Source organism: Rhinoraja longicauda, chromosome 10 (genome assembly GCF_053455715.1).
Source record: "Rhinoraja longicauda isolate Sanriku21f chromosome 10, sRhiLon1.1, whole genome shotgun sequence".
Lineage (NCBI taxonomy): Eukaryota > Metazoa > Chordata > Chondrichthyes > Rajiformes > Arhynchobatidae > Rhinoraja > Rhinoraja longicauda.
Window position 1 is genome coordinate 36,740,731 of NC_135962.1, and position 15,489 is coordinate 36,756,219.

General features: G+C 43.1%; 2 protein-coding genes across 2 annotated transcripts in view; both read left to right on the top strand.

The window, feature by feature from the left end:
- gmfb (glia maturation factor, beta) overlaps nucleotides 1–15,489 on the top strand; it is a 449,169-nt gene that overhangs the window by 235,918 nt on the left and 197,762 nt on the right. The gene's annotated exons all lie outside the window — the stretch shown is intronic.
- Nucleotides 7,320–15,489, top strand: part of gch1 (GTP cyclohydrolase 1) — a 33,738-nt gene continuing 25,568 nt past the window's right edge. The window contains exon 1 of the mRNA XM_078406658.1: nucleotides 7,320–7,848. Coding sequence (XP_078262784.1) covers nucleotides 7,485–7,848 — 364 coding nt within the window. The 5' untranslated portion in view covers nucleotides 7,320–7,484. The remainder of the gene's footprint in view (nucleotides 7,849–15,489) is intronic.

Genomic DNA, 15,489 nt, shown 5'->3' on the forward strand with positions numbered 1-15,489 from the left:
TTTCTCCAGCACTTTGTATTTTGCTCAAGATTCCCTTGTCTGCAATCTCATGTGGTCAATTTATTATGTTTGCTGCTGTTGATGCTTCAATTTCTGTTCCTGTAATCCAATAGCTGGTTTCTTCATACACCATCTTCAAACCTTGCACAAGGAAATTGTGTAATGGTTCTTGAAAAATAGGAACCAAAAGACTAACTCTAGTACCTGTATTTTTACTTTGGAATTCTTCCCTGAATATAGTTATAATTAGTTAAAAGTTGTAATTATGCCCACTTTTATATCTTCCTCTGGCAGATTATTCCAGATATCGACTATCCTCTGAGTGGGAAAGATTTGCTGCTGAGTTCCCTTTAAATTTCCCCCCTCTCGCCTTAAGCCTACGCCCACTAGTTTTAGATTCCTCTACTCTGGGTAAAATAATATATTTTAAGAATCCACCAGTTTGAAAAGGGAAAATTGGAAAACAAAATATCAGTGTGGAAATGTGAAAATACTGGAATACATAGGCTTGATGTGAAAGGGGGAGAAGTTTCCCGAGAACTCATTATTTGCTGATAAGAATTTTCTTAGGTTCCTCCCTTTCTCTAGAGTGGGGTGATATTTCTCTAGAGTGGGGTGGTGATATTTGTCCTCTCCTTAGTGAGTATTAAACCAAAGTGTGCCTTTCATCATTCTGCGCTCTCTTTATTCCCACTTACAATTTCCACCTATTTCTGATGGTTGGAGGACCTACATTTGGTTTTTTTTCCATGATCCATCTCGGACACTTCCCTTTTTGTTCAGGATCTCTCTGTCTGCCATTCAAAAGATAATCCAATTGTTAACATCGTTTACAAGCCCACAAACTCCCACAGCTGCTTTGACTTTACATCATCTCACCCTGCCTCCTGTAAAGATGCCATACCTTTAAATCTTTTTTTTTCCCTGTTGCGTTTGTTCCAACAATAAGGCCTTCTACTCTGGTACATCTGAAATGTCCTCCCTCCTGAAGCGTGGCTTCCTTCTGCCAAAGTGAAGGAGATTTTCAAAAGCACTTCTATTTTTCAGCACGCCTGTTCTCACCCATTCTCTGCCAGGTCAGAACAACGATAGAACTTCCCTTATACTCTCCTTCACACCATTCAACCCATAATCTGTCCCAATTTCCATCAACTGCATCCCACCACCAATCATATCTTCCTCTTTCCTCCCCTTTCTGCATTTTGTAGGGGTCAGTCACTGAATGGCTCCTTGGTCTGTTCTTCCATCCCATCCCATTGCAGGAGACAAAACACCTATCCATTCGTCTCTTCCCATCCCACCATCCAGGCACGCACACAAACATCCCAAAGCAATAATTCTGTTGCATTCCTAATCTCTAGTACTGCATTCAGAGTTCGCAATGTGGGTCCTTCACATCGGTTAAACCAAACCCATATTGGGAGATCGCTTTGCGGAGCATCTGCACTCAGTTTGCTGGAGTGATCCTGAGCTTCCCTGCATTTTAAATCTCAAGAGTCAAAAGTGTCATGTGTTCCGGATAGAACAATGAAATTCTTTCTTGCTGCAGTACAGCGGAATATGTAAACACAGTACACTGTAAACAATATGATAAACGAGAGAGGAAAAAAATACGAAATAAAAATCTCATTCCGACATGGTTGTCTCTCTGCGACCTCTTCCACTGTCAAAGTGAGGCCACCCTGAACTGGTAAAAAGGCATTTTATCTTCCATCAAGCTACTTTTTAATCCTCTGGAATCAACGTTGAATGTTCCAACTTCAGGTAAACTACCCCCTCATTTTTCCCCATATATTTGTATAATTTTTTTCCCCCTACTCTTCATAATGCCCTGCTAACAATCAGTCCTCATGCTCGTTGCACCACTGATATTTCTTAACCGTTCTCAATTTGCTCTTTCGATTTGTACTTCTCCCTTCTTTTCCCATATTTCTGAAGAAAGATCACTGCCTCGTAACGGCACGGTGGCGCAGCGGTAGAGATGCTGCCTTACAGCGAATGCAGCGCCGGAGATTCAGGTTCGATCCTGACTATGGGCGCCGTCTGTACGGAGTTTGTACGTTCTCCCCGTGACCTGCGTGGGTTTTCTCCGAGATCTTCGGTTTCCTCCCACACTCCAAATACGTTCAGGTATGTAGGTTAATTGGCTGGGCAAATGTAAAAATTGTCCCTAGTGTGTAGTGTTGGTGTGCGGGGATCGCTGGGCGGCGCGGACCCGGTGGGCCGAAGGGCCTGTTTCCGTGCTGTATCTCTAAATCTAAAAAAAAATCTAAAACAAAATTGTTTCCCTATCTACCGATGCTGCTTGACTGCTTGGTTTCTTCCAGCATTTTTGTTTTTGATAACCAGTTTCTCTTCACATTTTTAGAAGCTTTAATAGTTCTTTATGTTCCTTGGAAGTTTACTCTCATTCTCCATCTTCTCCATCTAAATCAAGCTTTTTAATCAGCTGCTGTATTCTAAACTGATCTCAATCCTCCTAAGTGCTGCTTTCACTAAAAAAATGTATTTACCCCCTTTTTGAGTCTAATCCCCAATTTCCTTTGAAACTGTAGTTTGAGCCTTCTTTCCCAACTTATTTCTGTGCCAACTTGTGCTATCCACCAATGACCCAACCTATTGTAGCAAACTCGTGTCTCATATCTTTGTAATTTCTTTCATTCCACATGTTTTTTCACCCACATGTTTACACCGTAATGTTGTATTCTTATTGTTTTGATGTGGTTATGGTTTATTCTTAATTGTTAACTGTATGTTTGTGTTGTCGTTTGTGAGCGGAGCACCAAGGCACATTCCTTGTATACGCACGTACTTGGCCAATAAACTTATTCATTCATTCAGATTTTGAACATTAATATGTTTCTGCTTGTCAATATCAAATCTACATTAGTCAGTTCCTTAACACATTATATTAAGAACAAACTGCAGGAATTTCTTCTCCACAATATTTTTGGTAATTTGGTTCGGACAGTCCATGTTTCGATAACTCGCGTATCATTATAGTTCCAGGTACCCTCAGAACATAGAACAATACAGCACAGGAACAGGCACTTCGGCCACAATGTCTGTGCTGAACATGATGCCACGGTAAACAAATCTCTACCGGTATGTGATCCATATCCCTCCACTCCATACATATTCATGTGCTTATCTAAAAGCCTCTTAAACACCACTATTGTTGCTGCCTTCATCTTTTTGCGTGTGTTTTTAATCACCAGTTTAATTCCATTGCCTACATCACCCTGCAACATCCCTTATTTACAAATTGATCTGATGAAGTTGAGTTTCTATATGCAGTTTCGGATAGTAAGCAGCAAAATTAAACTTAACAAAAACATTTCAAATGATTTGTATTGAAAATATAACAGATATATTATCTCGCACCAACATGCCTTGCTAGATGGAAATAGTGGCCAGATTAAGCATGGAAATCCTATTAGACGGTTGCTTGCACATCTTGCAGAGGATCTGCAACATAATACATACAATTAATTATCAGCTCTAATTAGAGTTAGATATAGCAGCTCTTAGGGCTAACGGAATCAAGGGATATGGGGAGAAAGCAGGAACGGGGTACTGATTTTGGATGATCAGCCATGATCATATTGAATGGCAGTGCTGGCTCAAAGGGCCGAATGGCCTACTCCTGCAGCTATTTTCTATGTTTCTAATGCAGTGGAATTGCTTTCAGAAATACTCTAGCTGGTTGGTACTCATCCAGACTAGTATTTCCAAAGGTGAGGCCCTTTCACAGTCAGTCACATCTTTTAAGATCGGCCTAATACCACATCCCCAAAATACACACTCTATTCCAAGCTCTTGTGGGAAGAGATTACCAGGCGGGTCGAGGAAAGAATTTGAGGGTGTACTCAAAGCCTTGTGGAGAAATGCAGCATTCCCACTGATCCCTGGGAACCTCCAGCAAAGTGGAGGATGAGCGTTCAAACTGGTATTGAGATCTTGGGGGTCATGCATCAGAGCAAACACTAAGTTTGCATTAGTGGAAGGAGCTGACTACTTCAAAGTGTTACCTACCCCAAATGTAAAATAGCCTGTGGTTCCCATACTGGTCTCAAAAACCATCTCAAACCCCCAAAAAACAGACTGAAAATAAGTCGTACTCAATCCCCAGAGACTGCTGATGATGAAGGTGATGATTTGGTTTTTTTCCAAGGAAAAACAAGAATTTTAGTGTCTTGCAGCTATTTCTGAGAAAAGCTTTCACAAGTGCCTGTGCACGTTTGTACATAATCGTTTCCAGAAATGTCACAGACTGGAAGTCGGCAATTAGTTCATACCGGCTCTAGGAAAGAGGCAGTCTCACTGCCACCCTCTCCCCAGAGCCGTTCAAATTCCTTTATTTTATATTCTTAAACTGCCTCCTTTTTGTTGACTCTGTTAAATCTGTTCCACTACTGCACTTGACAGCGTAATCTAGACCCAAGCCACTCCCTGGGTTAAAAACTCCTTGCCAAACTTATTTTGTCCTCCGGTGCCCATTACCTTTTGAAACCTCTGCCAAGGGTATCTTCTCCCTCTCCTTGTACCCTTCAGGATTGTATATGCTTCATTTACATCTCCCCTTGCAATCTCTCCTGTTCCAAGGCAATCAACTTTAGTTTCTCCGCGTAATTAAAATTTCTCTTAATTGGAATAATTTAGTTAAATCTTCACTGTACCCTTGTCTCAAATGTCCCACTAACTTCAGTTGCAACACAAGTTGTGTTTTGTAAAGGTTTCCTGCGATGTGCTCTTGTTTTCTTGGCCTCCATTTATAAGCATAGAATCCTTTGTCTTTTAATATAGGACTAAGAACATTTCAACACAGAAACTGATCACGTTGGAATTACCCTCGAGGCAAATATATAGTTTCAGCCACATTATTGACACAGGAATCCTTTATCCTTCAACTCCTTTACTTTTGTCTTTCCTTCTGATATAATCCAGAATGATAACCACCTTTTTTGTTTTCGTAATGCAGAACCAGTATTTGAAAAATGCGAAAGGGAGTGTCTTGTGGCACATTGTTCAAAACTTTAAGTTTGATTAACTACATCGAAACAGTCTATGTAACAGCTAAACATATTCTTTGATTGTACAAGTTGTTATGATTGGATTTTGCTGCAAGCATTTGCTTTTCACATTGCTTGATCTTGCACAACTTTTTTCACACCTTTTCCATTGCGGTTTTTATTGGTATTTTTCTTACACAGATTATCTGAAATGCTTGCTCTCTGTGGTGTGAAGAAGGTTTAGCAACTAACATCATACAGGACAGAAATGGGCCATTTACACTCGCTGGAGTGTATCATGCTGTGTTTGGAGTGTTTCATCCATGCTGTGATATCTATCGATGCTAAGTCTATTTGCCTTCATTAAGCCCAAAACCCTTTGGACTTTTCCCTAACCTAGTACATAGAAACATAGAAACATAGAAAATAGGTGCAGGAGTAGGCCATTCGGCCCTTCGAGCCTGCACCGCCATTCAATATGATCATGGCTGATCATTCAGCTCAGTAGCCTGTACCTGCCTTCTCTCCATACCCCCTGATCCCTTGAGCAAAAAGGGGCACATCTAACTCCCTCTTAAATATAGCCAATTAACTGGCCTCAACTACCTTCTGTGGCAGAGAATTCCACAGACTCACCACTCTCTGTGTGAAGAAATGTTTTCTCATCTCGGTCCTAAAAGACTTCCCCCTTATCCTTAAGCTGTGACCCCTGGTTCTGGACTCCCCCAACATCGGGAACAATCTTCCCGCATCTAGCCTCTCCAACCCCTTAAGAATTTTATATGTTTCTATAAGATCCCCCCTCAGTCTTCTAAATTCCAGCGAGTACAAGCCCAGTACACGATTGCAAGTGTACCTGTCCAAATGTCTTTTAAGTATTGTAATTAGGTCTGTCTCTACCCCCACCTCGAGCAGCTCGTTCCAGATATTCACCACCTGTGTGGAAAAAGAATTCCCCTCAGATCTCATTGTAAATTTCTGTTTTTTAAATTTCTCTCCTTAAACCTATGCCTTCTAATTCTGGAAGGACATGCAACCGATGAGGAGGAGGATGAGGAGGAGGAGGAGGAGGAGGGGGGTGGCGGGGGACTGCTATCTATCCAATCTAAGCCTGACATAATATTGCAAACCTCAGTAAGGTCAACCCTCAGCCTCCTCGAGAATAAATTAAACCCAATCCAACTGCAGCCCCTCTCTCCCCCCTATCCATTCCAGGCAACATCCTGGTGCATCACTTCTCCGCTCTCTCTATTACCACCCCATCCTTCCTGCAGTTTGACAACCAGAACCGTACACAATACTTTTCAGTGCAGTCTAACCAATATTTAGTACAAATGCGCATTGACATCTCAGCTTTTGTACAATGCCTCAGCCAATTAAGCCAAGTGTGCCAAATTGCATTGTCACTACTGTCAGGGAGCTGTGGACTTGTACCCCAAGATCTTTTTGTACATCAATGCTTCCAAGATCCCTGCCGTTTACACTGTATATCCCACCAGAATTTGACTTCTCAAAGTGCATTACCTCACACTTGTCTGGATTAAATTGTACCTGTCGCTGCTCTGCCCAACTATTTTTTTATCTGTGATTTTTAAAAAAAACAAAATGTTGGAGAAACTCAGCGGGTCAGGTGCTATTTATGGAGAGAATGGACAGACAGAATGTGACCCTACTTCACACTCTTTTCTCTGTCCACAGATGCTGCCTGACCCGCTGAGTTCCTCCAGCACTATGTTTTTAGCTCAGGTCTGCAATCTGCAGTTCCTTGTGTCTCCAGCTCTATGCCCGGCTATCTCTTTCGACGTCCTTCATTACCATCCTAAAATACGTCCATCTCCAATGGTTTAATCTGGAGGAAGCCAGTGATACCCGTGAGGAAGGGTCCCAACCCGGTACTTAGTGCATTCCCTCCATCTGACCCGCTGAGTTCCACAAGCATTTTTCTTTGGGGGGTGTAAAGCAGCATCTGTAGTTTATTGTAGTTATCTGTAGTTTATTCGTCTTAATTAATGGGTGAGTGATTTCATGATGGGTGTGTATGAAAAAAGGTCCCGATCCGAAACGTCACCTATTCCTTTTCTCCCCAGATGCTGGTCTGACCCGCGGAGTTACAGCTGGTTTGTTTTTGTGTCTATCTTCTTTAATTTATCAGGCTTAATCTTATTGCGTGTTCCACATTTTCATCACCCACTATGTGGGGCGGGGAGAACCCTCTCCCTCAGATGTTGAAATGCCTCTCTGTAAGCCTGCGCTTGCACAACAGTGAAACACAACAAGCAGTGCTGCTGCTGATCTGTGTGTGTGTGTGTGTGTGTGTGTGTGTGTGTGTGTGTGTGTTCAGTGTTCAGTGAATGAGTTGTGCCCAACCAATGACAGGTGACCAGCAGGAAGTGTCTCTCTTATTAAAGGAGCAGCAGGCTTGCGTTTGCGTTTGGACACAGATCATCTCTGCACAAGGTGTTGCTCGCGTTCATGGATCGCCCACAGCAGCTGGCCGGGGGAAGCAAGGCCGTGGTACCGAGCGGGGTCGGACCGGGCAGGGTCCCCGGTTCTGCTGGTGGAGAAGAGGGCGGCTGGATGAACGGGCACCCGGAGCCGGCGCTGCCGAGAGCGGCGGTGGTGGCGGCAGCAGCGGCAACAGCGGCTCCCTGGAAAGAGGAGCGGACTCGCAGCATTGAGGACAACCAGGTGAACCTGCCGAGCCTGCAAGCCGCTTACTCTGCTATCCTGAGAGGATTGGGCGAGGATCCGGACAGGCAGGGGCTGCTGCGGACCCCGTGGAGAGCGGCCACCGCCATGCAGTTCTTCACCAAGGGCTACCAGGAGAATATCGCGGGTAGGCATTACTTCCGAGTCCGACAAACCCCTCCGTCTTCCCTGAACAACTAGCGATGTAATTAATCTGCGGGACTTTCGCGAGCTCTTGCTTTCCTGTAAAGTTGCTGGCTGGCGTTCATTGACTGGTTGTGACAGAGTCGCAAGGCATTGTAGATGCTGCAATCTTGAGTGAAACACAAAAGTGTTGAGCAACACAGCGGGCCGGGCAGCATCTGGGGAGAGAATGGACAGATGATGTTTCCTGAGGGGCCCGACCCGAAACATTCCCCACATTAACCCGCTGACTAAGGCTTTTGCTTTGGTTTGTATTTATATTGTTTTTTTTAATATATTGGACTTTTGTTATTGTGTTTATGAAGAGCGGAGGGTCAGGACAAATCCTGTCAGGTGAGGACATAAGGGAGAGAGGGGAGGGTGGGGGAACTCTCAGCAACCCCCCCCCCCCGTGCTGCACCTCGAAGCTCTCATTTCTTTGCTCCCCCTCCACTTCCACCTGCATTCCTTCCTCTAACTTCACAATTCACAACACCAATCCTTTTGTCTTGCACCTTCTGCCTTTCCATCTCTGGCCTTTGTCCAATTATGTTGCCATTACCTTGGATTTTGCCGATCAAAACCCCCCTCATTTGTATCGACTGATCACTTGCCAAGCTTAGTCCCATACCCATCTCTCTTCCAGGTTTCTCCGTCCACCACAATCAGTCTAAAGGAAGGTCCCAAACTGAAACATTACCTATCCATGTCCTCCAGAGATGTTTCCTCGCATTTATTGTTTCCTCGAAACCACCCCTCTCACCTGTATCCACCCATCAACTGCCAGGCTTTGTCCCCCTCTTCTAACTTTCTCACCCCCACATTCAGACTGAAAAAGGCCCTGATCTAAAACATCACCTATCCATGTTCTCCAGAGATGTTGTCTGACCTGCTGAGTTGCTCCAGCACTTTGCATCTTGTGATTTAAGTGTTTAGTGGGAAAAAGTGGTTCCAGCTGTCTAACAATTTGACTGTGATAAATAATATCATATCATATCATATATATACAGCCGGAAACAGGCTCTTTCGGCCCACCAAGTCCGTGCCGCCCAGCGATCCCCGTACTATCCTACACCCACTAGGGACAATTTTTACATTTACCCAGCCAATTAACCTACATACCTGTACGTCTTTGGAGTGTGGGAGGAAACCGAAGATCTCGGAGAAAACCCACGCAGGTCACGGGGAGAACGTACAAACTCCTTACAGTGCAGCACCCGTAGTCAGGATCGAACCTGAGTCTCCGGCGCTGCATTCGCTGTAAAGCAGCAACTCTACCGCTGCGCTACCGTGCCGCCCCGGTATCCCTTGATGATGATATCCCTTGATGATGAAACTCAACCAACCTGAAAGTTCATACCTGACTTTATTTAAAAAAATCTCAAATTACCAGAAATGTTCATTTAATTCTTAAATTCCATCCCTGTTTAAGGTATCTTTGTCTGACTTTCGTTTCAGCAGACATTACCCTGCTCCAGAAATGTGAATTTAATGTTACTACATGATGACAAATCTGGGAATTTTTAATTGTTTTGGAAGTTCCCCTCAATTGCAGGAAATGTGGCCAAAGACCCATCATTTATTGATTTGCCTCTGTACTCCACAATTTGAGATTTGTAATAGGAAAAAAATCACGTGGTTAAAGTTCACATTGTCAGGCTATTTTTATACATTTTGGTTTTACCATGTAGAAATTACAGCAGTGTTTATATATTGTCCCCCCATTTCAGGGAACCATAATGTTTGGGACACAGCAATGTCATTTAAATGAAAGTAGTCATGTTTAGTATTTTGTTGCATATCCTTTGCACGCAATGACTGCTTGAAGTCTGCGATTCATGAACATCACCAGTTACATATAGAAACATAGAAAATAGGTGCAGGAGGAGGCCATTCAGCCCTTCGAGCCAGCACCACCATTCATTGTGATCATGGCTGATCATCCACAATCAATAATCCGTGCCTGCCTTCTCCCCATATCCCAAAATTCCACTAGTCCCTAGAGCTCTAACTAACTCTGTCTTAAATCCATCCAGTGATTTGGCCTCCACTGCTCTCTGTGGCAGAGAATTCCACAAATTCACAACTCTCTGGGTGAAAAAGTTCCTTCTCACCTCAGTTTTAAATGGCCTCCCCTTTATTCTAAGACTTTGGCCCTGGTTCTGGACTCGCCCAACATTGGGAACATTTTTTCTGCATCTGGCTTGTCCTTCTATAATTGTATATGTCTCTATAAGATCCCCTCTCATCCTTCTAAACTCCAGTGAATACAAGCCTAGTCTTTTCAACCTTTACTCATATGACAGTCCAGCCATCCCAGGGAACAATCTCGTGAACCTACGCTGCACTGTCTCAATTACAAGGATGTCCTTCCTCAAATTAGGAGACCAAAACTGTACACAATACTCCAGACGTGGTCTTACCAGGGCCCTATACAACTGCTTAAGAACCTCTTTACTCCTATACTGAAATCCTCTCGTTAAAAAGGCCAACATGCCATTAGCTTTCTTCACTGCCTGCTGTGCCTGCATGTCAACTTTCAGTGACTGGTGTACAAGGACACCCAGGTCTCGCTGCACTTCCCCTTTACCTAACCTGACACCATTAAGATAATAATCTGCCTCCTTGTTTATGCCGCCAAAGTGGATAACCTCACATTTATCTATATTATACTGCATCTGCCACACATCTGCCCATTCACTCAACCTTTCCAGGTCACCCTGCAACCTCCTAACATCCTCTTCGCAGTTCACACTGCCACCCAACTTTGTGTTGCTGGGTGTCTTCTCTGGTGATGCTCTGCCAGGCCTATATTGCAGCCATCTTTAGCTTATGCTTGTTTTGGGGGCTAATCCCCTTCAGTTTTCTCTTCAGCATATAAAAGGCATGCTCAATTGGGTTCAGATCGGGTGATTGACTTGGCCACTCAAGAATTGACCATTTATTAGCTTTGAAAAACTCCTTAGTTACTTTAGCAGTACGTTTGGGATCAATGTCTTGCTGTAGAATGAACCACTGGCCAATGTGTTTTGAGGCTTTTGTTTGAACTTGAGCAGATAGGATGTGTCTATACAGTTCAGAATTCATTCTGCTACTACCACCAGCAGTTGTATCATCAATGACGATAAGTGAGCCAGTACCTTCAGCAGCCATACATGCCCAGGCCACCACACCCCCCACCACCACCATATTTCACAGATGAGGTGGTATGCTTTGGATCTTGGGCAGCTCCTTCTCTCCTCCATACTTTGCTCTTGCCATCACTCTGATATAAGTTCATCTTCGTCTCATCTGTCCACAAGACCTTTATTCCAAAACTGTGGTTGCTCTGTTAAGTACTTCTTGGCAAACTGTAACCTGGCCATCCTATTTTTGCGGATAACCAGTGGATTGCATCTTGCAGTGTAGCCTCTGTGTTTCTGTTCATGAAGTCTTCTACGGACAGTGGTCATTGACAAATCAACACCTGACTCCTGAGGAGTTTTTCTGATCTGTCGGCAGGTGTTTGGGGATTTTTCTTTATTATAGAGAGAATTCTTCTATCATCAGCTGTGGAGGTCTTCCTTGGCCTGCCAGTCCCTTTGTGATTAGAAAGCTCACCTTTCTCTTCTTAATGATGTTCCAAACAGTTGATTTAGGTAAGCCTAAGGTTTGGCTGATGTCTCTGACAGCTTTATTCTTGTTTCTTAGTCTCATAATGGCTTCTTTGACTTTCATTGGCACAACTTTGGTCCTCATGTTGATGAACAGCAATAAAAGTTTCTAAAAGTGATTGAAAGACTGGAGGAAAGACTAGGTGCTTAGAGCTCTCTTATACCTGCGTTAAGGAGGCAATTAAACACACCTGAGCAATTACAAACGCCTGTGAAGCCATGTGTCCCAAACATTATGTTGCCCTGAAATGGGGGGGACTGTATAAACGCAGCTGTAATTTCTACATGGTGAAACCAAAATGTATAAAAATACCCTTTAATAAAATCTGACAATGTGCACTTTAACCACATGTGATTTCTTCTATTACAAATCTCAAATTGTGGAGTACAGAGGCAAATAAATAAATGATGGGTCTTTGTCCAAAACATTGTGGAGGGCACTGTAAGTCTCCCTAGAGAAATCTACTTATCCATGGATTAATTTAAAAGAATGTCCCTTTGGGATAATTTTATGTGGTCCTGAGGACATACATTGTATGAAAATGCATGTTTGTCATTGTCTAGCCTTCCATTTGTTAAGTTAATTTCTGATTCCTTTTTCATTAGTTGTATCTCTGTTCCCCACTGCAGTGAAATTGTGCAATTGTAGGCAGGATGACTCATCAAAACTAGCCTCAGTATTTGTATTTTTAAAACAACATTACTTTTTGTTTGGTTAGTCATTTCCAAGAGTGATTTCTTTACTAGTTTCTCGCACTCCTCCAAATTAAAGTAGGGTTTTATTTCAGAAATTAAATTGGTTTAATGATCTAGTTCTAGATTTTGCCTCATTTGTGTCATGTTTGACTATGAACGATTATAAGATTTATTTTATCTCATTGTAACAAGAGCAAAGAGGAACCTGGAAAGAATTTTAAATGTTCTGTTTCCGATATTTTGAATAAGTTGATAGTTGCAAGTTTATTGTCATTCGTATGATCTTTATCTCTGCATGTGTGTTCCACTGTGGGCTTTTACTATCGTCAAAGCTGTTTTGGTAATCGGGCATGAACCAACTGCAGAGAGTGAGGACTCGTACAGCTCCAGGCTGGTACATGGAGTCAGTATTCTTACTTCAGACTGTTGGGCTGACTGGAGTAGGGCCTGAACATGGCCTTTCTCATTTTGGCCAAGTGTGCATTTTTAGGTGAAATGCAAAATGATGGTATAGCCCAGCAGGTCAGGCAGTATCTATGGGCATTTTGGGTTGGGACTCTTCTTCAGGTGTGAAGCTTTTCCTATGTATTCCCTCCACAGAGGCTGCCTGACCCTCTTAGTTACTCCAGCACTTAGTGTTTTTTTCAAGATTCTACCATCTGCAGTTCCATTTGTTTGCTTTTTTAAGTGCCTTGCACTTTCTAACATGTATGATAACCTAATGTCAAAGGCAAAATAATAAGACCATCATTGAAAGATGTCAATGAGTGCACAAGACATTGATGAGATATAGTTTTAGACATAGCTCTTGCAGCTCGTTAGATAACCCCTAGCCTGCCACTCTAAAGAGATCTATGCATATTACAATCTTAATCATTTTAAATCTTCTATTCCAGTGGTATAGATGCTCTTTTGTTACATGAACTAATACATCAATTTGTTAGAGAAATGTGCTGCTGTCAGTAACACATAAAATACACTTGCAAATATTATTCTGTTACTTTGTGTATAAAGAACTTTGATCTTGGCCTGTGAGTCATACGATGAGTAATGTTGCTACAGATTTTGAAATCTCATTGCTTCAATAAGAGAAGGAAGTAACACACTCATTTACAAGAAGTGAGAAATTGCTTTGTTGTGTAGGAAAATTGCTTTAGAAACATAGAAAATGGGTGCAGGAGTAGGCCATTCGGCCCTTCGAGCCTGCACCGCCATTCAATATGATCATGGCTGATCATTCAGCTCAGTAGCCTGTACCTGCCTTCTCTCCATACCCCCTGATCCCTTTAGCAAAAAGGGCCACATCTAACTCCCTCTTAAATATAGCCAATGAACTGGCCTCAACGACCTTCTGTGGCAGAGAATTCCACAGACTCACCACTCTCTGTGTGAAGAAATGTTTTCTCATCTCGGTCCTAAAAGACTTCCCCCTTATCCTTAAGCAGTGACCCCTGGTTCTGGACTCCCCCAACATCGGGAACAATCTTCCCGCATCTAGCCTCTCCAACCCCTTAAGAATTTTATATGTTTCTATAAGATCCCCCCTCAGTCTTCTAAATTCCAGCGAGTTCAAGCCCAGTCTATCCAGTCTTTCCTCATATGAAAGTCCCGCCATCCCAGGGATCAATCTGGTGAACCTTCTCTGTACTCCCTCTAAGGCAAGAACGTCTTTCCTCAGGTTAGGAGACCAGAACTGCACACAATACTCCAGGTGCGGTCTCACCAAGGCCCTGTACAACTGCAGCAGAACCTCCCTGCTCCTAAACTCAAATCCTCTTGCTATGAATGCCAACATACCATTCGCTTTCTTCACTGCCTGCTGCACCTGCATGCTTGCTTTCAATGACTGGTGCACCATGACACCCAGCTCACGTTGCATCTCCCGTTCTCCCAATCGGTCACCATTCAGGTAATACTCTGCTTTCCTGTTCTTGCCGCCAAAGTGGATAACCTCACATTTATCCACATTATATTGCATCTGCCATGCATTTGCCCACTCGCCTAATCTATCCAAGTCACTCTGCAGCCTCCTAGCATCCTCCTCGCAGCTAACACTGTCACCCAACTTCGTGTCATCCGCAAACTTAGAGATGTTGCATTCAATTCCCTCGTCCAAATCATTAATATACACTGTAAATAACTGGGGTCCCAGCACTGAGCCTTGCGGTACCCCACTAGTCACTGCCTGCCATTCCGAAAAGGATCCGTTTATTCCTACTCTTTGCTTCCTGTCTGCCAACCAATTTTCTATCCACCTCAACACTGAACCCTCAATACCGTGTGCTTTAAGTTTGTACACCAATCTCCTATGTGGGACCTTGTCGAAGGCCTTCTGAAAGTCCAGATATAACACATCGACTGGTTCTCCCTTATCCACTCTACTAGTTACATCCTCGAAAAATTCTATAAGATTCGTCAGACATGATTTGCCTTTGGTAAATCCATGCTGACTTTGTCCGATGATTTCACCACTTTCCAAATGTGATGCTATCACATATTTAATAACTGACTCTAGCATTTTCCCCGCTACCGATGTTAGGCTAACTGGTCTATAATTCCCCGTTTTCTCTCTCCCTCCCTTTTTAAAAAGTGGGGTTACATTAGCTACCCTCCAGTCCTCAGGAACTACTCCAGAATCTAAAAAGTTTTGAAAAATTATTACTAATGCATCCACTATTTCTGAGGCTACTTCCTTAAGCACTCTGGGATGCAGCCTATCTGGCCCTGGGGATTTATCTGCCTTTAATCCATTTAATTTACCTAACACCACTTCCCGACTAACCTGGATTTCCCTCAGTTCCTCCATCTCATTAGACCCCCAGTCCCCCGCTATTTCCGGCAGACGGTTTATGTCTTCCTTAGTGAAGACAGAACCAAAGTATTTGTTCAATTGGTCTGCCAGCTCCTTGTTCCCTATGATCAATTCACCTGTTTCCGACTGCAAGGGACCTACATTTGTCAACTAATCTTTTTCTCTTGACATATCTATAAAAGCTTTTGCAGTCAGTTTTTATGTTCCTTGCCAGTTTTCCCTCAAAATCTATTTTCCCTTTCCTAATTAAGCCCTTTGTCCTCCTCTGCTGGACTCTGAATTTCTCCCAGTCCTCTGGTATGCTACTTTTTCTGGCTAATCTGTATGCTTCATCTTTTGTTTTAATACTATCCTTGATTTCCCTTGTTAGCCACGGATGCACTACCTTTCCTGGTTTGTTATTTTGCCAAACTGGGATGAACACTTGTTGTAGTTCATCCATGCG